At 46.2% G+C, this 24,373-nt stretch overlaps 2 protein-coding genes across 2 annotated transcripts in view; both read left to right on the forward strand.

Moving 5' to 3' along the window:
- Positions 1 to 20,911, forward strand: part of LOC124472464 (collectin-12-like) — a 30,045-nt gene extending 9,134 nt beyond the window's left edge. The window contains 21 exon segments of the mRNA XM_047027314.1: positions 5,715 to 5,837; positions 9,084 to 9,170; positions 9,329 to 10,372; positions 10,575 to 11,081; positions 11,187 to 11,326; positions 11,510 to 11,619; positions 11,797 to 11,880; positions 13,686 to 13,765; positions 14,818 to 14,902; positions 15,074 to 15,149; positions 15,255 to 15,350; positions 15,456 to 15,602; positions 15,896 to 15,986; positions 16,407 to 16,602; positions 16,736 to 16,830; positions 17,160 to 17,248; positions 17,410 to 17,497; positions 17,627 to 17,681; positions 17,818 to 17,980; positions 18,153 to 18,274; positions 18,685 to 20,911. Coding sequence (XP_046883270.1) covers positions 5,715 to 5,837; positions 9,084 to 9,170; positions 9,329 to 10,372; positions 10,575 to 11,081; positions 11,187 to 11,326; positions 11,510 to 11,619; positions 11,797 to 11,880; positions 13,686 to 13,765; positions 14,818 to 14,902; positions 15,074 to 15,149; positions 15,255 to 15,350; positions 15,456 to 15,602; positions 15,896 to 15,986; positions 16,407 to 16,602; positions 16,736 to 16,830; positions 17,160 to 17,248; positions 17,410 to 17,497; positions 17,627 to 17,681; positions 17,818 to 17,980; positions 18,153 to 18,274; positions 18,685 to 18,898 — 3,692 coding nt within the window. The 3' untranslated portion in view covers positions 18,899 to 20,911.
- An 86-nt stretch (positions 20,912 to 20,997) lies between these two features.
- tmem236 (transmembrane protein 236) lies at positions 20,998 to 23,833 on the forward strand. Its single transcript, XM_047027313.1, has 4 exons — positions 20,998 to 21,603; positions 21,744 to 21,816; positions 22,440 to 22,563; positions 22,912 to 23,833. The coding sequence occupies exons 1-4, from the start codon at positions 21,350 to 21,352 to the stop codon at positions 23,535 to 23,537; spliced, it is 1,077 nt and encodes a 358-aa protein (XP_046883269.1). The 5' UTR covers positions 20,998 to 21,349; the 3' UTR covers positions 23,538 to 23,833.
- The last annotated feature ends 540 nt before the right edge of the window (positions 23,834 to 24,373 follow it).

The following is a 24,373-nucleotide window of genomic DNA, read 5'->3' on the forward strand; positions in this document are numbered from 1 at the left end:
TAGTATCACTTATAACTTGCACGTGTCGGTTACCGAGCCAACGGAGGGGAGCTGCTTTGCCTTCTCGTGATGTCGTCAGAGAAGCAACAGCTTCCTGGGAGAGCGTCCAGGCAGGGTTGGATGGCAGGGTTGGACGGCAGGGTTGGACGGCAGGGTTGGACGGCAGGGTTGGATGGCAGGGTTGGACGGCAGGGTTGGACGGCAGGGATGGACGGCAGGGTTGGACGGCAGGGTTGGACGGCAGGGTTGAACGGCAGGGTTGGACGGCAGGGTTGGACGGCAGGGTTGGACGGCAGGGTTGGACGGCAGAGTTGGACGGCAGGGTTGGACGGCAGGGTTGGACAGCAGGGTTGGATGGCAGGGTTGGACGGCAGGGTTGGACGGCAGGGTTGGACGGCAGGGTTGGATGGCAGGGTTGGACGGCAGGGATGGACGGCAGGGTTGGACGGCAGAGTTGGACGGCAGGGTTGAACGGCAGGGTTGGATGGCAGGGTTGGACGGCAGAGTTGGACGGCAGGGTTGGACGGCAGGGTTGGACGGCAGGGTTGGACGGCAGGGTTGGATGGCAGGGTTAGACAGCAGGGTTGGATGGCAGGGTTGGACGGCAGGGTTGGACGGCAGGGTTGGACGGCAGGGTTGGATGGCAGGGTTGGACGGCAGGGATGGACGGCAGGGTTGGACGGCAGAGTTGGACGGCAGGGTTGAACGGCAGGGTTGGATGGCAGGGTTGGACGGCAGAGTTGGACGGCAGGGTTGGACGGCAGGGTTGGACGGCAGGGTTGGACGGCAGGGTTGGATGGCAGGGTTAGACAGCAGGGTTGGATGGCAGGGTTGGATGGCAGGGTTGGATGGCAGGGTTGGACGGCAGGGTTGGATGGCAGGGTTGGACGTTAGGGTTGGATGGCAGGGTTGGACGGCAGGGTTGGACGGCAGGGTTGGATGGCAGGGTTGGACGGCAGGTGAGCAGCAGAAGGAATGTGGGAGAAACATAGTTGGTGCACAGATGGACACCGAGTGGAATACACAGAGTTCTAAATGATGGCTGTTCTGTTCATACAAGCACTGAGAAAGCAGCCTTGAGTCCAAGACGTGGTCGAATTCAGATCGCATGACCTGAGTGCTTTTTAGATAAGTCTCAAAAGACTTCCAAACTCAAGACTTCAATCGTATTGAGTGGATGTTGATCTCACGAGCTTGTTTCTTAATGGAGCTGGTCTGTATGACTGTATGGTGCTTATCTCACGGTCTAGCTACCAAGACCCAGACAAACGGCTGGGTCTGGCGTCAAAGTGCAGCAGTCAGCACCAAGAGCCTATAGAAGGCTTACAATGCTCAACTATACAGACATCCATTAGGTCTCTTAACAGGCTCAACACACACACACACTTTTAACCACTGCCACATTTTTGTGTTCCACATCTCAGCGAAAGAGTCAACTAAACAGTAATTTTCCGAAGACGGCGATCCACTCAAAACTTGAAAGAGATCTTACATTTCAGATGTTTGTTCTTTACATGCCTGGAACGAAAAGAGCGATGTATCGAATGTTCGCTTGCATCCTTTGATTCAGCTAGGGTTTTAATCAGCACCAGATGCTTGCGAGGGTCGGCCTTTATTGAAAGTGTTGTAAACCTGTTAGCAACGGGGGGAAGAAATGTTAGCGTTGCATGCTAAGCTAGCTCAGCAATTCAAGGGGCCTAATGGCTCAGTAATTTGTCTCAGTGGTTACTTCCTTTATGGAGAGTGTTTACTTGTGAAAATTCCAGTGGGGGATTGTTAATCCAGGAGTAGTTATTATAACTCTAGGAGTCCATATGAAGACACCAGGGCAGCAGCTGTTGATAATGGGGAAAACAGTCAGACTGTCTAGGTCGGAGCTTTGACAAGCTCGAGGTAATGTCAAATTAGTTAGTGAAGTTTGATCCACTTCAGCACAATGTGGACCAACTTAACTTGCAACCTGGGGTAGCTTCCATCAAGTGGTGTTGTGGTTAGATAGATGGATGGACGGACAGCTAGATTCATAGATAGACTTTTCTACACCCACTTTTCCACACTACTTATGTTTCTTCCATACAGTAGTTCTGCCCACATTGCACTATTGTTTTGTTGTGGTTTGTTGAGACCATTACACACAAAGTCAAACACAGTACTAGACATATGTGATGACATGGCAGTTGTTTGAACAGTGCAATAAAACTAATTAAACTTTACATGCTACTTAAAATGTGTATCTTACAGAAAAAAAAGAGAAGAACTAGCTGTTAACACGTTACATAATTTGGTGGCGAAGTTGTTCATGCCCTTAATGTAAAATGGCTGATAAAAATGTTACCATGTCTGACAGAGAAGGAATTTACTGCCAGTTTTGGTATACTACGGAGCCACATTCACACAAAAAAACCTGTGCACTGTACAAGCTTTCTTTGTGTTGCCATGGAAATTTCCAGTTGCCACACTGGGCATGTAGGCAATTCTTATTCCAGGTACATGGAATAAGAAGAGGAAAAAAAGAGCTAGGAATTTTCTTTGACTGACTTCCTGAGTTCGAATGAAATACAGCTGTTTTACATAGACCAGTTTGGTTCTTAGACAGTTTTCTCTTTCGTTTCTCTCTCTCTCTCTCTCTCTCTCTCTCTCTCTCTCTCTCTCTCTCTCTCTCTCTCTCTCTCTCTCTCTCTCTCTCTCTCACTCTCACTCTCACTCTCACTCTCTCACTCACTCCTTCCCACTTACTGTCCTCAGTTACCAGACTGTATTTGACACCTTCTAACCATATTTAATTTAGGAAAATCAAAAACCAGAGATAAATACCCTTCACTGCAGATATAGCACATATTTTACAATAATTTGAGGAAACCTGGTCACATAACACAAACATAAAGATATGCTAAACATACCTTCACGTTACCAAAAACACACAAGTGATCTTGTTTCCAGGACAGTGGGCTCTGTGTCAAGTGTTCCATAATGATGCTTTCTTTGGCAGGTCTATTTGTCCATGTCTGGTGTGTGCAGCCTGTTCTCTTGAGGGGGAGCAGCAGAGAATTTGGTGTGGTTAGCCAGCCTATGTGTGGAATACATGCTCCCCAACCATACCTCCTTCTAGTCTTTCTGGTATTTATTTACCACTTGGGTATGGTCTGGCCAGATTCCAGCTTGTTGATTGGGACATCCTGGCTGAACTCCAACCACAGTCGTCGTTTGTCCCCCCCCCCCCCCCCCCCCCCCCCCCCCCCCACCCTCCACCCCTCTTGTCGAAGTTTGTTTAGGAGCGGTGTGTTTTCAGTTAGCTCATGATACATACGTGTCAGCATGTTTATGAACTGTGGTTTTTTCTACACATAAACTGCGGGAGGCTGCAATGTTTTTATGAATATGAACGTGGGAGTCAGATGGCTGAGCGGTGAGGGAGTCGGACTAGTAATCAGAAGGTTGCCGGATCGATTCCCCGCCAAGCCAAATGACGTTGTGTCCTTGGGCAAGGCACTTCACCCTACTTGCCTCGGGGGGAATGTCCCTGTACTTATTGTAAGTCGCTCTGGATAAGAGTGTCTGCTAAATGACTAAATGTAAATGTATGAGACCTGACACCCAATGACGAGGTGCATTACATAGAACAGGATATCACTATAGGGAGAAGGTGCATTTATTTCCTTTCTGGTTTCTCTGTGTGGTATATTGGGTTTTTTGAAGACTCCCTTTAGGAACTATTTTCAGGGGTGTCTTAAATTTGCTCACCCAAAGTCCTAAATCGTGTTGATGTAATACAGATGCTTACTTGGAATTGCAAATACTGACGTGACAAGGCTATAGTACTATATAGTACTATATACAGATTTTTATGTAAATATTCAGTATATATATATATATATTAACAATATATATATTATGTATAGGACTAAAATATACAGTTGTCCCTACTTAAAAGTTTTTAGTACAGTACATATTTAAACTTTAAAAAATTACTCACTTCCTGTTTTGGATGCACCTAATAAAAGCTAAGGTGACCACAGTCAGCAGACTGTGAGCAGAGACATGTTTCATTGACCCAGAAAGAACAATAAAAACAATGTTACATAACTCATTTACCAACACATGATTGACTCCAACTCTCACTGTGGAATGGCTTCCTCTCTCTGATAGATATGTGGTAATATCATGTCCGCTCTGCTCTTGACCCTAAACCTGAGGGCTACAGTGTTTGTTGTTCTTGTGATGGCTTTGACTGGCTGTGAGCAGTGTGTGGATGGAAACGGTGGGGGGTCTCTGATGGCAAGCCCCACTCTGGCCTCAACATGGGAGCCTCAGTCCATACACAGAGCCACCGGCATCCTCCTTATTCATGTCCGGGGCCACAGCTGTGCCCCTTTGGGGCAGCCGCCATGATGTTTTCACAGATGTGTAGGTCCAAGGCCGAGAGGGCACCACCCTACTAACCCCCCCCCCTCCCCTCCCCCCCAAGTGAGTGGAGAAGCTGCCTGTGTTTTCAGTGGCAGCCCCAACATGTATGCCTCAAAGGCTATGCTATAGAATAATGCTGGCCAAGGGGGCCATCTGGAGATAAAACCAGGTTTCTGATACAATTAGGGGGAGGAAGTCAAACAGGGATGTAAGGCCAGCTGTGGAATGTCTGGAGCCGCTCTGGAGGAGAAACTACTGCCTCAGGAGGGCTGTTTACCAAGTTACCCAGAATGCTGCGGGGTATGTATGTGCCAATCGCCATGGGGGTTGCAGCTAATCAAGTTCAAAAACGTTGTCAGGTTGACCTATCCTTTGAAGGCATTGTTGAGTTGTGTACTGTTAGAGTATTAACTAATACCTTAGTAACTTATTTGTGAAATCTAAACAGACTTTTGGAATGTGTTGAAAAGATTACAGTGGGCAATTTCTTGTCGAAATTACATTTCTAGTTAGTTGGATTTCTGTTAATAAGCTTTATGTTTTGAAGGCTAATCTGATTGCGAGAGTGGCAGTTTCACCCACAAAAGGGCCTGTTATTGTCTGTTGTTTGTACAACATCTGCTCTCTCACTTCTCAGGAGGCCACTGGGTCAGTTTTCATGAAGTCATGCAAATTTCCTGGCCGTGGAATTAAGGAATAAATCTAAAAAGTAAATTCCTTGAATTTTTCTCCTTGCCTCCTTCAGTCCAGTTAAAGACGAACCTTTGGACTGTTTCCACCGATGGATTTTGAGATCAAGCAAGGAGAGAGGAAGTGAGGAATCAAGGAAAGAATCAACCTAGATTCAATCTAGGTGTTACATTACATTGTGACCGGGTGCTAAAAGGAGTAGTTTTAGACCACTAAACCTGTGTGACATCTGATTGATCAGTGCTGTCACTAAACAAGTCAAGTTTTAAGATGGCTTGTCATGGAGACTCTCCCCTTTCTGGTCAGTTTTGGGTCTCCTTAGCGACCATGTGGTCAACATGTGTGCAAGTGAATAAAAGGAGTTCCATCAAGCATAAAGTAAATGTTTTTGCTTGTATGAATTATTTGAATTGACACCCTGGTCATACTTATGTGGCCCTATACATGTACTTCATTCTTTGTCACTGGTAGACATTTCCTAAGGTTATTTTCTACTTTCAGTGGTATAAAGACAATCAGTTTATTCACAAAATGTTAAGTTAGCACACTGTACAGTACCTTCTAAAAGTAAATTGGGAATACAATTTGTTGAAGCCATGTTGTGTCGTGTGTAATTGCAGGCATCCAAGAAGGCACAGAATGCACCAAGTGTAAGAATGACTGGGCCTTGAGAGCTGCGATCGCACTCCTGTATGTACTGTGTGCCCTGCTCACCATAGCAGTGGCTGTTCTTGGATACAAAGGTAAGTACCCCACCCATTGTTTTTGTCTAACTCCAGACAACTGTACACTTATACGGCTCTGTAAGCCAACGTGACAGCCTTCTTGTAGTTTGGGAAACTTTAAGTGGTTAGTGTTTAAGCAAACTGACCTCTATCTTTTCTTCTCTCCCTCTCTCTCTCTTTCTCTCTCTCTCTGTCTCTCCTCTTCTCTGAGCAGTTTAATATCTGCTAGTTTCTTATAGGATAGAAGCCAGAAGTCTTGTGTGAAGAGTCTGTTTCTCAATATTCAGTTGACATTTTCAGAAATTAAACATTTGGGAACAGCAAAACATGCTTTACAACTCAGGCCTTATACAGTATAGTAGTGTACTCATCTACTGTTGTTTGACAGAAGGCAGCCATGGCCGACAGACACATGAAACATTTCCAAATATTATTTCTACTGCTACGGAATGTATTTTTGTAGATTCGCTAGCACAAACATCTCTAATACAGCCATACAAATGGAATATGCTGTATGTCAGCGATTCCCAACCTGTGGGCCATGGCCGGCTAGTGGTGCGCTAGGGTAATACAGGCGGGTCACCAAACCAATTTGTATGAAAATAAAGTATGAAAAATGAATACATAATATGTATTGACCGAATTGACCATATGACCGAAACGCCAATATATATTATATATATATATTATATATAACAACATTTCCACCTTAACTTGCATACGCCCACTTCAATTCACTCTGCACACATCCCTTACCCATATTTCACAAGCCAAGTAAACAACTTCAGGTAGCAAACAGCTATGTTAGTTAGAAATTAGAAATTCAAATACAAACAAAATCCAGGCTGCTCAAATTCGAATGGTGAAATTCAGATCCAAACTGTTCAGCTCCCGGGGTGTTGTTAAACGTGTGATTAACGCAAATTAAGTGAACGGATGTATTGGGCGGCCGCTAAAATATTGCTATGCAAGTTTGCCGTAAAGTGGAAAAGGTCGGGAATGGCAGCTGTATGTGGTTTCAGGAATTAAATGATCAAACTCGTCAAAAAACTGCATAGCCTACTATGTTCTCTGGTAAAATACAGACCGTTCCGCTGTAAACACTGAAACACTGTTAGAACTGTGCACTTCTGATCCTTGCTTGTCTGCTGTACTTACTATTATGCACTATTTGTATGCTGCTTTGGGTAAAAGCGTCTGCTAAATGAATAAAATGTCAACGTCAGTACAGTCAGTGTTCAGCAGATCAGTCCAGGATGGTCTTGGTGTAACAGAGCCCAAGGTGATTTGGATGGTTGGAGTCTAATGCCTCCCAGATGAGCATCCATGAAAAGACCACCCTGGCTCTCAACTTAACTACGCCAGAGGAGATTTTATGGCTTGGTAGCAATTTGTTGTCCCATGAACCACAGGTTCACTCCCAAATTGATGCAAGTGTCCAAAACACTTTGTGTTCCCTCTAGGACTCAGCGCTGCCTGCAGGCCGAGTTCAAATCTAAAAACAGAGCTTTGGATTCCCAGAAATACGGTATCTTTAAGTTTCATCTCCAGTCCATTTCTACTGGTTTCCCTGTTAGGCCTGATACACTGTTTCAAACGTGTTGAGGTTTCAGTTTCATTGCAAGTAAGAAACAAATGCCTGCTGTTTAAAACATCACTAGCTTCTCTTGGCTAGTAAGACCTGCTTTAGTTCTCCAGCTCATCTCAGAGTGTTTTCCTACTAATGTAGCTTGGTGCACAGTCATGCCTAGCACCTCAGCAGCCAGCGTTTGTCTCCTCCCTGGTTGAGTAACCGTCTCAGCCTTTTCATGACCAAGTTGACCATCCGGTAAGCCCTTCTCAGAATAGCAGTATTATTCACAGGCCATAATACCGTGCACAGAGAGGCAGAGGAGAGGAGAGCAGAGAGAAAGAGAGGGAGGGAGAAAGAGCGAGAGACTCTGAAATAGAGACACAGAGGGAAAGAGAGAGGAGTTCAGCTGACCTCTGACAGTCTCTCTCCCTGGGTAATACTGACCAACAGGCCTTTGAAATAGACCCCTGTGTTTTTGTTTGTCCGGAGACTTTGTGTTTTCTATGTGTTTGCTAATCCAAGCCATGTCTGGAATGATACAATGAGTGTCTTGGATGTTTTTGTGTTGTGTTTCCCCTTCTTTGATGGACACCCCCATACTGGTAGGAATAACAAAAACACACATGTAGACCATAGACTAACACACAGAAAATAAATGGAATTTGTCCAGAGAAATGGAGGGATGGTGCCATAAAACATTGTGAACTCTGAACCTGTTAGCAGCTGTACATGTTGACTAATGTAAATGATCAAACTTTGTGATTGACTGGAAGGAAAGGAGAAATCTGAAGAGCAATTTAGATCAAGAAAATATACTGATCACTTTATGAACGCCTTGGTGTTTTATAACGCTCTGACATAATCTCTTCTCCATTCTTTTTCCGCTGCTTTTGCAAGACCTGACACTGGCCATGAGCTGTTACAGTAATATGGGGACACACTAGCACCCTCTATGGTTCAAAATGCCAGCCAGCAGTTTTTAACAAGCAGGAGAGGGCTAGCCTGGACCCATTCCTCATTATAGCTATGTGCTCTTTAATCGTTGGACATTAGTTCCTTCTTAACCCCTCAAGTTCCATTTAGAGACCTCGTCCACTGATTTGGTAATAACTCATTGAAGGAAGGGATCAGTCTGTGAACCGAAGACAGACAGGCTGCATTCCTGCAGGACACATGCAACCAACCCGTACGGCAACCTCCGTATAACATGCCACATTCCAGAGGAAATGAAGTGTCATGCATTTCCTTTGTGAACGTCTGAGTGTCTGTACACATTGGGATGGGGGACGGCAGGGGGACGAGAGGGGGGCTTGGGGGGTGGTGGGGGGGGAGGGGGTTGTGGGGATCAGGTTCACCTCTGTGATGCAAGCTTCACTGTTAGCTCAGAGTACTGTGTCATCTTTCATCATCTTTCCTTTGTGCTTTCATCTGAAAGCCGTACATATATTTTTATAGGTTTTAAGGGTAACCGACCTTATAGGTTCTATTGCAATATACAGAACAGACTACATAGGGAATTGGAAATAGAAAGAAAAGGAAAGAAAGAAACATTGTGACGATGAGTTCTAATTACATACTGTACCGTTCATTTTACTCATGGCTTTAAACCTTGTCCTTTGTGTGTTTGTGTGCGTGTCTGTGTGTCTGTGTGTGTCTGTGTGTGTGTGTTTGTGTGTGTGTACGTGTTTCAGTGGTTCAGCGGATGGACAACGTGTCAGAAGGCATGCAGAACTATGGAGGCAAGATCATTGCCGTGGAGACAGACTTGAAGAAGCTTGGTAAGTCCTGAAGGAAAAAAGTTATTATTACTAGTGCCCTTACACTTTATAGCTGTCAATAAATGTTGACTTCATTTGACAGCTCCCACTGTGGTTTAATGAAATATAATGTTTTGCCATAAATTAAGTGCATTTGATATTGTGCCTGCTCCTCCCAGACGACCAGACAGAAGAAAAGTCAGAGAACGCGACCACTCAGATTCAGTTCTTTAAGTCAAACCTCCAGACGCTGCAGAGACAGCTCAATGACATCGCCCAGCGGGCTGCCACCAACCAGGCAGTCCTGGACCAGCTCCAGGTGACGGGAGAGGACATGCAGAGCGGCCACATCTCCTTGCAGAGCGTGCTGGATGGTAACGCGGCCTCCCTGAGGGGGGTCAACCAAACCTTAGCCTTGTACGGAGGCCAGATAGATGGCTTACAGTCGGACACGGCCAGGCTTCAGACTGAGCTCCAGAAGCAGGTGAAAGAGCAGGGCCAGGCCCAGCTTAGCATCAGCGCCCTGAACTTCACCCAGGCCCAGCAGCGGAGCCTCCTCAGCGCCCTCCAGAGGACGGTGGAGGACGCCAGCCAGGCGGTGCAGAAGCTGAAGAATGACTACCAGGGCCTGCAGCAGACTGCCCGGCAGAGCCGGGCCGACAGCGACTGGCTGAGGGAGAAGGTACAGAACCTCCAGGTCCTAACCGCCAACAACTCGGCGCTGGCGCGGGCCAACGGGGAGGCCCTGGAAGACATGGGCTCCCAGCTCAACTCGTTAGCGGGGCAGACCCAGAACGCCTCGGCGCTGACCGAGAACCACGACCAGAGCCTCCGCGTGCTGATGGACCGCCAGCGGGACCATGACAACGCCACCTCGAGCCGGTTCGACGAGGCGGAGGCGCGTCTCGACCGCCAAGAGGGTCACATGGACCAGGTGACGGGGAACGTGAGCTTCGCCACGCAGCTGCTCGGTGCCATCAGCTCGGACCTGAACGGCCTGCGGTCGTGCGCCGAGACGGTGACCCACCACTCGGACCTACTGCTGGGGCTGAACGGGAGCGTGGCGGAGGCCAGGGCAGACAGCGCTGACATCAGGGCCCAGCAGGATGAGCTGACAGCCAGGCTGGACAAGGAGGTCAGCAGCCTCTCTGTGGTCATGGAGGAGATGAAGCTGGTGGATAGTAAACACTCGCAGATCATCACTAACTTCACCATCTTACAGGGTGAGCACAAGGGACATGGGGGGGGGGGGGGGAGCCAACCTTAAATACTCTCACGCTGCATGTACTGCAGAGCTCAACAAATACGTCACTCATACTGGCAAATTATTGTATTGTAAAGAGATGCTTGGGAATGATTTTATCAATTTAGTAAAAAAATACGTGATTCAGACCGGTGCTATGTAAATAACTGTTTGTGTTTCAGGTCCCCCTGGTCCGAGAGGCATCAGAGGAGACAAGGGCCCACAGGGCCCGGTGGGTCAACAGGGTCAGAAGGGCGAAAGAGGAGATAAGGGGATCGCAGGGGTGCCGGGACCTAAGGGAGAGAAAGGTTCTGCAGGACCTCCAGGGGTCCCAGGGATGAAGGGTGTACCAGGTGCTCGGGGAGTCCCCGGTGCCAAAGGGTCCAGGGGCTCAGGGGGTCGGGCAGGGACCCCTGGAGATAAGGGAGAGCCTGGAGCTTCGGGGCTCATAGGCAGAGATGGTCAGCCTGGACCTCAGGGAGCACAGGGGCCTCAGGGGCCCAGGGGGCTAGCTGGGGTCCCGGGCATTGAGGGTCCTCGTGGGCTTGTTGGCCCCGTTGGCCCCCCTGGTCCTCCAGGGTTACCAGGACTCAATGGTCAGGTGGTGCCAATCCCTGTTCCCCCTCCAGAACCGATGCCCACCGAGTCTAAACAGGTTCAGACAACTGCACCCCCCACCACCGCATTTGGTGAGTCACGAACATGAGCTGGAAAAAAAGATCTGGGTTACATCACACACTTTTATACAGTATGTCATGCGTGACTAGTGAGAGTTGTGGTCGTTTGTATTTCAGGCTGTCATTCTAAGTGGCGGGGTTTTGGAGATCGTTGTTACTACATCTCTGATGGAGAGCGGCTCAATTTCGAAGAGGCGCAGGAGTTCTGTCTTAACTGGACATCCTCTATGGTCATAGTAAACAACGAGGAAGAGCAGGTAGACTATTACTAACCTAACCGATTACTGCACTTTGGTTTCTCAAGAAACAAAAAGCTATAGACCAGTAAACCTATACATATATGATATGACATGTGTGATATATACTATATATAGGATATAAATACACACATTTTCATACTGTGTGTTGTTCTGATCAAATAATGTCCTCCTTCACCCCAGGAATGGTTGAGGACAGGGATAAAAGGAAAGGGTTACTTCTGGCTGGGCCTGACAGACAAAGATGAAGAGAACGTGTGGAAATGGGTTGATGGAACTCTGCCTACATTTACGTGAGTTGTTCAATCAACAAACAGATGATCAATCAATTCAATCAATCAATATTTTCTGGAGAGTAAACCATTTGTTAATCTAAGAGGCCCTCACACTGAGAAACTGTAGAAAATCGTGTTACTTTCCATGAATGTTGACAAACATGTTCATTGTTTAAACTATTTACGGCCTTATAGGAAGTGGAAGCCAGGCCAGCCTGACAACTGGTCTCACGGCCACGAGCAGGGAGAGGACTGTGCCGGCCTCATTTACGAAGCCAAGTGGAACGACTTCTACTGCACTGACCGCATTGGCGTCATCTGTGAACGCAGCTCAGAGAGTAAGTAACAACCTAGGTTTTCATGAAGTGCACATCTTTCTTCGGTCTCGATTATGGATTTGTCTTTATGACCAACTGTTTGTCTGACTTTGATATAAATTGTGTTTTGTGTGTTCTCTTGTTCTGTACAGTTACAGTGCCAGTTTTATAGCAGCCATTGTTGGGAGAAGAAAGGATGAGATGATGAAGGATATGGGCTATTACCCCAGGACTCTTTGAGACGTCATTTGGGACAACAGTTCCAGTTGGGACCAAAGCCTAGACTTGGCCATCATTTGTTGTAGTCTTGCAGGCCGACAGAAATCCCAAACCCCACACAGAGTGAAGTGCCGTCACAAGAACAAAATAATTTACAGGACACTCACACGCAATCTCAGTTGGAAACTTTTGGTGCCGTTGTTCTTGTATAGCTATATGTAAATACTTTTCACAATATATTCAGAAAATCTGAGAAAATAATCTTGTATATCATTTTGTTACAATATTGGAAAACAAAGCAAAAATGTTCGTTGTTTGAAATTAGTCATTAGGAACATTACAGTTTGTTGCAACAATAACCTTCTTTTTGGTATGTTTTAAGAAAATTAAACTACTGTACATTTTCATCATATCTATGTTGAAATCTAAAAGATTATCAATGTGAAAAATCTTTATTTGAGAACTCATGTTCAATGTTAGCAATGCTGCTGTCTAGTGCAAAATAAGTTCTTAGGCCTGAGACTGCCAACAAGAAGCTTGATATAGTTGAACTGTACTGGTAAAGCATATAACCTCATGAAATGTTCTGTCCAATGTTAAGCCAAATATGTACAAATGTTATATTTCTATTTTACATAGCTTTAATCAATTGCTATCTAAGGAACATATGTATGATTTAACCCTGGATACCCATACCGTACAGTTGCTGCTGAGTAAAAACTTCCTACGCCCAATTTTAGCCTCTTCAACGTCACATTCTCCAATGAAGGCAGTTTGATTTGAATAAGTCACTAATGAATCATCTCTCACACTGATTTGTATACAATTAAAAAGAAATTGGAAACACAAACTGGTGTAGCCTACTGATCTTTCTCTGTATCTGATAATATTATCTGAAGGGAAATATCTGAATGGAGATGGACACAACGGGACCTCATGGAACCAACTAGTGCTGTTTTTAACTGTTTATTCAAAGCCATGTTTTAGACTATTGCTGGTTTCGCAAATGTCCTGTTTATTCATGTTATACGTAACCTTTATGGTCCACCTTCCACTATGCCATGACGGCTATCCTCAAACTCCTGACTGGACTGAAACATTTAATGAGGCGCCAATGTTACAGAGTTGTGGAGAAGTGATGAGTAGGCGAGCTATATAACAGTATGTCATGTGATTCTCAGCCGATGACAGGTTAGCGCCCTATCAGATGACTGAAGAGAGTAAGTTACTGTAAACATTTTTATTTAGATTTCAATAGTTTTTATTTAGTAGGCTTTATTTGTAATACTGTATACTATACGTACACAATTCATTAGCTACGAGACAGTAAATGAGACTTTTCCAGACTTTAATTTTGATTAGCCTACATCATTACAAGTGATGAACTAGCCAGTGCCTTTATCCTGATTACCCAGAATGCTCAGCCGTCTGATCAAGGAGTGACTGTGTAGTCTAGACTCAGCCAACGCTGCTTACACTCCAGTCTCTTATACTATGTATTTTTATTCACTCAATAGGTGCTGACATAAAGGTAACTTCACAGAAGAGAAAAAACTAGGCGGACTCGGTGACAGTCAACATTTCGGCAATGCCTCTTTTCACGTCTAATCCATTCGAGCAAGATGTTGGTGAGTTGAGCCTTATGTTATCATGGTACAGTAGCTACCCAAATAGCTTGGCTAGCTAGCTAGCTAGCTAATCAGTAGACCAGTTATGCTTTGTTTGTATTTTCCTGCTAGCCAGGACAGTAAGCTAGACAAGTTCGAAGTCCACTAAAATGTTTTGTCAGCAATGTGTCGTGTTGCTAGCTATTTGTTATTAAACCGTCCTTGTTGTTGTGGGAGATCCATCCCCATAATATGACTTTGACTGCCAACGGTTCGCTAGCTGGTGCTAGCGAGACTGTTACCTAATTTAGCTGTCAAGCTAACATTTTTTAGGCTATAAAATCTAGCACCGTTATCTGGCAAGCTGCCAGTCGGGCAGCTAGCAGTCGGGCACCTGCCATGTCCAGATATTGTTATTGATGGGAGTAGATAAGTGTAAGTACACACTTAGCCACTACAGTACCTTGCCAAGCTAGTGCTGATAAAACCACCATAACCACAATTTATAGCTAGTTAGCTAAATACGTTTACTGCATGTCCTGCTAACTAGCTGTTTTCGATACGCAGACTTGCCAATAAAATCAAGCTGGGCAGCTGTAGTGTAGGACTCTGTCTCGCTGTAGTCAGTACGTTAGCTAGCTAGCTACGGGTGTCTTGTTGTTTGAGAGGGATGCCATGTGGTTCAAAGTCAAAGACGTAAGTTACAGCAGCTGGTTAGTTAGGATAGAGCCTACATTTGTCCTGGAGACCCTCATCACTGTAGCTCCATATGTGACGAATCCTGATAAGAAGCTAGCTAGTGTACGAATCACGTATCATTTTTCATAATGCTTGGTGTGGAAGTGGTTTGTGTGTAACCGCATGTATGTTTCGTTTCCTTCCTCTTTGCTTCAGCAGTTCTCTTGTGTAATACGTGTTTACCACTTCCTAACACAATGGAAACCCTGCGTGTGTGCGGTACACCAAAACATTGATATTCCTTGATGGAATTAGAAAGATCCAATAAAATCAATGTCATGTCTTTGCCAGTCAGTGATGTGAATGAATATAAAATGTGCTGTTCTCCTTTGCAGAGAAAGCAACCAGTGAGATGAATACAGCCGAGGACTGGGGCCTCATTCTGGACATCTGTGATAAGATAGGACACTCACGCACCGGGTCTGTTCCACAGAACTGTGGTTGTAATGTACCCATTGATAAATGCCAACCGGAAAAACAGAGCAAATGCCTTTCTAATGGACTTTCAGTAATGTCTCTTCAGTCATGTAGCAATGTATACCCCTATACACTACCTAGGGCCTTTATGAACATTTCTCATTCCCCTTCCAGGCCTAAAGAATGTCTCCGGTCGATAATGAGGAGAGTGAACCACAAGGATCCTCATGTGGCCATGCAGGCACTGACTGTAAGTAGCTGGACTGTCCACATCGTTAGTGGACCTAACAGAGCAGTACCTCAGACTAGCGCGAGTCGCTATGTTGTCTTGACGTTATGATTTCACTCCTCACAGCTACTGGGCGCCTGCGTTTCAAACTGTGGGAAAATCTTCCATTTAGAAGTGTGCTCCAGAGAGTTTGCCAGTGAAGTCAGCAATGTGTTAAACAAGGTTTGAATAGCTTCTACCTTCGTACTTAGCTGGCAGTGGCGGTTTGAAAAGGAGTCTCAAGCTTACGAGTGTGTGTGTGTGTGTGTTTGCGTATGCTTTTTCCAGGGTCATCCCAAAGTGTGTGAGAAGCTGAAGGCCCTGATGGTGGAGTGGGCGGAGGACTTCCGCAACGACCCCCAGCTCAGCCTCATCTCAGCCATGATCAAAAACCTGAGGGAGCAGGGAGTCACCTTCCCTGCCGTGGGCTCCCAGGTGGGTGTGCCAGGCTAGGCTCCGGCCCAGGACTGGCTCGGTGATGGGCATGTCCGCAACAGCCTGCGTGTTCTGTAGAAGCTGGGTCAAACCGCTGAAGTACCATTAAAAGCAGGCTATTTACGATGGCTGATTATCTGCTGTGCTGGCTATATCTGCGTTTTTTATGTCGCTTTGGATTTAAGTGTCTGCTAAGTGAATACAATTATGTGAGCTAGAAATGAGTATTTTGGTGCGATGTTTATTGTGTGGAGATTCTGATGGTCTTTGTCTCTGGTTGTATGTGTGAACAGGCTGCAGAGCAGGCCAAAGCCAGCCCTGCGTTAGTAGCTAAAGATCCCTCCACCTCAACCAACAAAAAGGAGGAAGAGGACCTGGCCAAAGGTAAATGCTTCTGCTGTGACCTCGTTTATTGTCAGTTTAAGTAGGTGGTGCGGTGTGGTTATTACCACAAAGCACTTAACTTCAAAGTGTTTAGTTATCCTCAGGGAATAATTAAGGAATTTACAAAAATGTCTGAGACATTTCTTTCCCTTTTCTCTCTCTCTCTCTCTCTCTCTCTCTCTCTCTCTCTCTCTCTCTCTCTCTCTCTCTCTCTCTCTCTCTCTCTCTCTCTCTCTCTCTCTCTCTCTCTCTTTCCCTCCAACCCTCTCTCTCTCCCTCCAACCCTCTCTCTCCCTCCAACCCTCTCTCTCTTCCTTGCTCTCTCTCTCCCTCCAACCCTCTCTCTCTCTCTCCCTCCAACCCTCTCTCTCTCTCTCCCTCCAACCCTCTCTCTCTCTTCATCTCTCTCCCTCTCCCTAGCTATTGAGTTGTCGTTGAAGGAGCAGAGGCTGCAGCCTCACACGGCCCTGTCGAGCCTCTACCCCAGCGCCTCCAGCCTCCTGTCCTCCCAGAAGGCCGAGGGGAGGAAGGTGCGCGCCATCTACGACTTTGAAGCCGCCGAGGACAACGAGCTCACCTTCAAATCAGGCGAGATCATCACCATCCTGGATGACAGGTAAACATTGGCCCTCCAATCTCAAGACTTCCTGGCTCAGTCCCACTGTGCCTTCTTCTCGAACGTCTCTTAGAGCCGAGGGCAGAGTTCTTCCCGGGTTTAACAGACTTCATGGTGTTTGCTTTGGTTACAGTGACCCCAACTGGTGGAAGGGGGAAACATACCAGGGCATTGGGCTGTTCCCCTCAAACTTTGTCACTGCTGACCTCACTGCCGAGCCTGAGATGAGTAAGTTCTCTCACTCACTTCCTCCCCTCACACTCTCCCTAACACCTTCCCTTCCTCCCCTCACACCTTCATTCCCTCTCCTCCCTCTCTCCCTCTCCTCCCTCCATCCATCCATCCATCCCTCCCTCTCCCTAACACCTTCCCTCATACCCTCCCCTCACCTTCACTCCCTCCCTCTCCCTAACACCTTCCCTCATACCCTCCCCTCACCTTCCCTCCCTCCCTCTCCCTAACACCTTCCCTCATACCCACCCCTAACACCTTCCCTCCCTCCATCCTCGATGCAGTTGATCGACCTCCCGTCACCCCCTCCCCTTGTCCATCCACAGTGAAGACAGAGAAGAAGACAGTCCAGTTCAGTGAGGACATCCAGGTGGAGACCATAGAGCCTGAACCTGAGCCTGCCTTCATAGATGAGGTACCCTCACAGACTGTTGTTCTGCCTCCTGCACGAGTCCCATGTCCCGATGTCTGCACATTAGCTGACAGACAGACAGACAGACAGACAGACAGACAGACAGACAGGCAGTCATCTAGGCAGACATACCATCCTTGCAAACCCCACTCTGTGTGTCTCAGGAGAAGATGGACCAGCTCCTGCAGATGATTCAGAGTGCTGACCCCACAGATAACCAATCGGACGCCTGTGAGCTCCTCCAGCTGGAAGGTCAGTCATGTGACGCCCTCCCGCCCCCCCCCCCCCCCCCCCCCCCCCCCCCCCGGGAGAGCAGGACAGTGTAATTGGTGATGTCCCCGTAGCTGGGAGAGTACGTGTGTTGTTCCTGTGTGTTCCCAGGTGCTTGCAACCAGATGGGACCCCTCATTGACCAGAAGCTGGAGGACATCGACAGGTACAGTTTTCGCATCACAACCACAACATGTCAGCTTTTGTGTGTGTTGAACGTCACACACACACACACACCTAATTAATTACATACTCAATAAAGCCCTACCTCGCCCGACCGCATGCGTGTTTGCGTGTTCCAGGAAGCACTCGGAGCTGTCAGACCTGAATGTGAAGGTGATGGAGGCCATGTCTCTGTACGCCAAGCTGATGAACGAGGACCCTGTCTACACCATGTATGCTAAGCTCCAGAGCCAGCAGTATTACATGCAGCAGCAGCAGCAGCCTGCCAACGCAGCCCCGCAGGTACCACACACACTCTCACACACACACACAGACACACAAACAGACACACATACTCTTTACTGGTAGCTTGGTGTGGGATTCTTGGGTAGTGCTTGTGGGTTATTTCCACTCATGAGGGCTGTGTCTGTGTGTCTGTGTGTGGGTGTGTGTGTTTGTGTGTGTGCATCCCCAGGTGTACGCGGGCCAGTCTGCGGGGGGCTCGTATGCTCTGAGTGGCCCAGCGGTGCAGGGCTATGCTGTGCCCCTGGAGCAGCTCCAGGGAGGAGCCCCCATGGCAGGACAGCCTGCTCCCAGGTCAGAGCACAGGGCCCACACACACAGAGCTAGATGGAGGGACAGACAAACAGAGAGTTGGAGAGTTATTTATCCCTGAGAGGAATTTCCACCATTACAGTAGGAATCAGGAATAACCATAAACATATCTGTAGCAAAATAACTGTTTTTTAACAAAAGGCTTTAACTTTGAACACAAGTTTCTTTTTTGTTCGACGTGATTTTTTTTGCACCCTTTCTTGTTTTTAACCTGTAGCACTTTAAGATTTTAGCTAAATATAAAGTGCATTACAAATACTATAATAATAATAATTATTATTATTAGATTCCTTCACCTCATCCTCTTTTGACTTTAGATCAAACCAAAGTGGTAGATACATTTGAGCTCCACTCCAGGTGTTTAGTGACTGTCCTGTCCCTACTGTTCACAGTGATGTCCACATGTACATGGGCCAGCCCCCCGTCTACAGTCCAGGCCCTGGCAGCATGGCACCCGCAGACCTCCAGTCCTACCAGAACACAGCCAACGTTCCCGTAGGCCTGACCCAGGGCCAGGCCAGCTACAGCGGGCCGGCCGGCCACAACCTGCCCCCGCCCCTGGCAGACAACCACCAGAACCCCTACCCAGAGAAAACCCTGCTATAGGAGCGCCCCCTGGAGGTCAACCCGGCCACACACACCTAAACACACACACATACTTAGTTGGCATCGTACATACAGGACACACAGCATCTACAGCCACACACAGCTACTGTTACACACATCCACACACACACATGCACACAGGATGTACAGATTCAACACACACATACTACATACGACAGGTTCTGCACAGATTGACACAAATGTGGGTTCAGACCAAACAAAGTTCTCAAGATTCAACGTTGTCCCCTTCACACACTCTAAACCCAAACAATGGAAGGGCCCTTGGTTATACCCAAGCATTCCCAAGCCAAGACAAAAACAGGTTTCCCGCCTCTCACACATTTCATTCTTGGTAGTTTTTTTTTTCTTCACTAAAGGACACTACTTTTGTTGAGTGAAGCTGAAGACATTACATCGCGTCATTCGGCGCAACTGTCGCGTTGTTTTAGAAGTACTGAAGACTGAAGCCACTTTCCGAAGAAGAGAACTGAAGAACTGGAGCATGCACACGTTGTAAATACTGTACTGTACTGTTAGTGAGGCCCACTAACGTCCTTGTGGTCTAGTGTTTGACAGTAGAGGGCCTGCAGGGTTTAGCTGAAACAGATTCTTTGTTTAAATGGTCTTAAGTCTCCCACCTTCCTGCCTTAGTGTGCTCTTGATTGACAGGGAAGCGTGAGGCAGGCGCAGCATGGGTGACCAGGAGGGAGGGTCGTCACACTGTTGTCACGGCTCGTTCCTCAGGTGGAGGAAGGCAAATTCTTCCTCCACCTGAGGTGAAAGGCAGCCCTGTCTCCAAGTGTTACACGATAGAGACCCTCTCACTCTGGCGCCGCACTACCAAACACTCACCTGGACCAGCATCTGAAACGTTAAGCCAGGTGTGGGCGTTGGAAAGAAGAAAGGGTCAATAGAAACGATAATGAGAATACCTGCGCACTGGGATGAGGCCCCTGGTCAAATTAAAGCTAATGATAAACTAAAGAAGGCAGCACTATATCTGGGCATGTTTTTCTTTTTAGTTTTGGAATACTATCAAACACTACCGTTGTCATGGTGATGTTAGGCTGGCCGTTCAAATGCTCCTGAAGTTTCTGAAGCATATCTTAAGTCAGTGTTAAAATGAGTTTATTTTGGGGGGGGGGAGAGTTTGTCTCTTATTGTATAGCATTTTAATTTATATTTGTTGATTTATTGTTATTTTAAATGCACAGCACATTAAGAAATATGTAATATTGACAAAAAAGTAAGTATTATGTAATATTCTGCCTGATTTAGTTGTATATTTAAATTGTACACAGGAGTGTTCTTCTCTTTGAAACTTAATATCCAGGAGCTGCTGTTATATGGTAGAGAAGAATCAAATGGCATTGTGGGAATTGATGTCTCCCTCCCATTATTTTATTGTTTCTCTCAAAACCCTTTCAGGCAAACACATAACTTTCAACGCTAATGAATATTTATTACAGTTAATGAAGCAATTTTTAAGAAGTCCTTTTCACGCTGATGTCCAGCACTAGTGGTTCTGGGCGACGCAGGACTCTGGTGTGTGATGTCGAGACATTGTAGACATTTTGATTTGCAACGCAACCTCTCTTGCTGGGTGAGACGGGGCTTGAATGACAGTGCGCCCGTGGGAAGTGAGTATGTTTCAAAATGCGGGTTATGCTGATCGGATCGTTAAGGTTTCAGATTGTTGACTAGATCCTGTCAGGAGCTGATCTATGGGTCAACTGCAGTGTTATAAGGGTGACATAGCAGGAGGAGGGGGAACCTCGGGTCAATGAGCCAGTTGTCATGACAACCACGCCAATTATTTGCACCGCAAGATGGATGGAGATGATGCCCGGATGCTACTTTAATGTACAGTAAAGAGATGCCTGTTTTTTAACTTTTACTTTTTAAATGTTGTTGTAAAAGTTCTGTTCAGTGTACCCTGCTGTTTGTATTTATCTCTTTTAACCATTACTTATTAATTGGTATTCACAATAAAACTAGGCCAAATGTACATAATTCAGTTTTAATTCTGTTCGACCACGTTGATGAGTGTACCACTAGGTAAAGCTGTTACCATTGTAAATACCGTAAGCTCCAAACATGTTTTTCCTCCTGCATAACCTCAAGTAAATCTAACCCCTTAAAACTAACACTATAAATAACTGCCAGTTCAGTATCCTCACTCATTACAAACGAGTCAACTGACCAGTCCAAGGCTCAACGTACAACTACTCTTCTACGGAGGACAATATTGTGCTTTTTGTGACTCAATAAAAGGTAAACTGCCTCATTGCCTTGGCAGTAAAAGCTTTAGGAATCCCTGTGCAGACTAAGCATAGCGAGTGTGCAGAGTCCATAGGAAGGGTCACTAGTTCCCTTGGGAGATGCAGCATTCCAGTAGACGACATCGGGCCTGAAGACTCACCGTGACACTGTACCCTGAAGGATTTCAGAATGCTCCGGGGTCGGACCATCAAACTCGTCCTCTACGAGGTGCTGCAGTTCGCGGCGCTGAGCGTGCCTGTGTTTGTTGTCATGGAGCGGTTCGCGGCACTAATGCGTCACGTGAGAGGGGGGGATCTGACGGCCTACTGGCTGGTGGTGGCGGCGTCCATCGCCTACGTGACCTCAGTCACTCTGCTGGTGTGGGTCCCTCTCAAGTACCTCATCATCAAGCAACGCAGGTTCATCACGGAGATCACACAGTGGTGAGTTTGGGCGTGTGGGACACGAAGTACTGACTGAGTAAGAGCCTTGATGGAGGGTGAGGTGAGGTGGTCTGTAAATATGGAGGTAGCCCACTAGGAAGATGAATAGAAGCTAAAATTCATGTTTTTTTCTTCTTCAGGAGACCAACAACATTGGCCTATGTACTGTTGGCTACATTACCATGTTTTGCGATCATAATAGCCAGCTCCAAGGTACAGTATCATCAGTCGGTTGCTCCTAATCTGAAGCCGCACTATACGCAATTTCATGTTATTTCATCAAGAGAAAAACTTTGGTATATGCTGAATTACTAAACCACTTATGTGAGAATTGTGACATAGTACCACAAAACAATAAGGAAAGCAAGGAAATACTTTTGGTCACAGGACTATGACAAGGGTGAAACCTTAGATACTCAGTAACTAGCCTTGAACAAAACTTGTTGGCCATTAACCCAGACCTCAGTCACATCTACACTGGAGAGGCAACTGTTCATTTAAGTAAATGGTCAATTATGTGAAATTATGATTTTTTCTTTAAAGTATGACATACCTGATAATGATTTATCACTAAAACCTTAGTCGCAAAATACATCTGATATGTTTCAACACAATTTTCTCAATCTGGAGTTAATGGAGATTCATTCACATTTAAAAATGGCTTATGGCTTTCATAACATAATGACCGTGTTACATATTAGTACATTTCAAATGTACTTGGTTTCACTTCAAGGCCAAAAGAAGACTTTCATTTCCCCTAGAAGAGAAGAACTGTTTAATTTTACCTTCTCCTGTTTCGAAATGTATCCCAGAGTCCCTCTTCTCTGTCACTGCAGGTGCAGGTGGACCGGGGACTAAAGTATGACACTCTCACCGAGCTTCCTGTCTCACTTGTGTTCCTGTCTCTCATCTGTGTGGACATCATAGAAAGGATTCGACCCTGTCGACTCACCGGCAAAGGTAACACTGTCGAAACCGTATCAACTTCCAGCTCTGCTTTTGTAAGTCCTGCCACTTGTTACAAAACGACTGCACGCCCTTAGTGGACTCTCCCTTTAAAATCAATTGGGACTAAATCAATTAGATTTGGTTTTGCGATAACCAGGGGCGTGTTCAGGGGGTGGCCTAGGGTGGCACGGGCCACCCCTGAAATCTGATTGGCCACCCCAATATATGATGGGCTATATGCCCAGTCAGAGGCGGGCCACCCCTGGTGCCACCCCTATCAAAAATGTCTGGACACACCGCTGGCGATAACCTAGTAGTGATGCTCATGCTGATTTAGATTTGTCCTTTCGTTCTTGCCAGCGGACAGCCTCGAGTTTGACCTTGACATCCCCGGCCCGGTCCTCACCCACCTGGAGCAGGTCAGCACGGTGACGGGCCAGCTGTACTCTGACAGAGGCCAGAACGGTTCCGCGTCCCAACCCGACAACAGGAACGGGACCGCCACAGAGCGATGGGGCGACCGGGACCAGTATAGCCCGTCAGCAACCAGCTCACGACCTACCAGCGCCGCTTACCTGTACCCTTCTTCACGCTCGCCCTCCGGCCCGCTCCGCTTCCTGTGGGCGCGGGACACGAGGTCGGAGGTCGTCGTGGACAGCTTCCTGTTCTGGATGGACACGGTGGAGATGCTGCGCGTGGCGGGGGAGCCTGCCGTCTTCTTTTCTGGCTGGGTGTTCCCCGTCTACATCCTGGTTTACCTGTCCACGCTGAGACTGGTCATCACGCCCCACAATGCCTTGCTGTCCTCGGCCGGGTTTGTCACACAGGACTTCCCTTTCCTTGTCGTCCGGATTGCTCTGATTGTTGTGTTTGGTTACGTGACACCTGTGCTGTATCCTGTGAAGAATCTGATGGTGTGTCTCGCGTATATTTATTTCATTTTTTTGACGAAGCTGAAGTTATTTGGGAGGGAAAGCATGTTCTGAGGTTCCATGTACTGGAGATCAAACTTTTTAGGTCTTTTGTGGACAGTGTTCATGGGACATGCTGATAGTTGGCCATATTGATTCCCCAGACAGTAGCTTCAGAACATGACAATACAAATGTGTTAATTATCATAAAAAGTGCATATCCCTTATTATTAACATACTGTATGTAATGTGTTACATGAGATTTTTCATCTCATCGATTTTTTTGTACGTTTTTTATTTATTGTTACTTCATTTTGATTTGTTTACTTCTTCTTTTTTCGGGTGACCATTGAGAAGTGGCAGCAACTATCACAAACACTTTTTGTTATTACTGTATTTTAAGAAATTTAAATATTCATTTATTTCAATGTAAAAAATAATTCTGGTTCATGGTTCAGAAATTCAGGTTGCTCAAATTCAAACAGTAAATTCTGACACCCCCCCCAAAAAATAAAATAATAGTAATAATAGTAATTTAAAAATTACAATTAAAAAAATTCTGCCTGCTCAAATTCGAATGGTGAAATTCAGAAACAACAAATCTTTGTTATGGAATAAATTATGGAATAAATTAATATAAACAAATTTTAATAGATGAATTCAAAACCAACTAATTCGGTGGCATTTAAATTGTTGCATTGGAATAAATTAATATAATTTTTTTTTAATGCATTTAATGACACACACACAATCTACTACATCAACAGAAGGCCTTTCTCCGTCTTCAATCTCTCCCATTTCCAACCTGACTATGCCAAGATTATTTTCTAGCTTGCCCCTGTTGTTTTCTCTCCAGGCTCCTACCTATGGTTTATGAGACTCTCTGGGCACATAAGTCATGTGAGAGTAAC

The sequence above is a fragment of the Hypomesus transpacificus genome, chromosome 10 (assembly GCF_021917145.1).
Source record: "Hypomesus transpacificus isolate Combined female chromosome 10, fHypTra1, whole genome shotgun sequence".
Lineage (NCBI taxonomy): Eukaryota > Metazoa > Chordata > Actinopteri > Osmeriformes > Osmeridae > Hypomesus > Hypomesus transpacificus.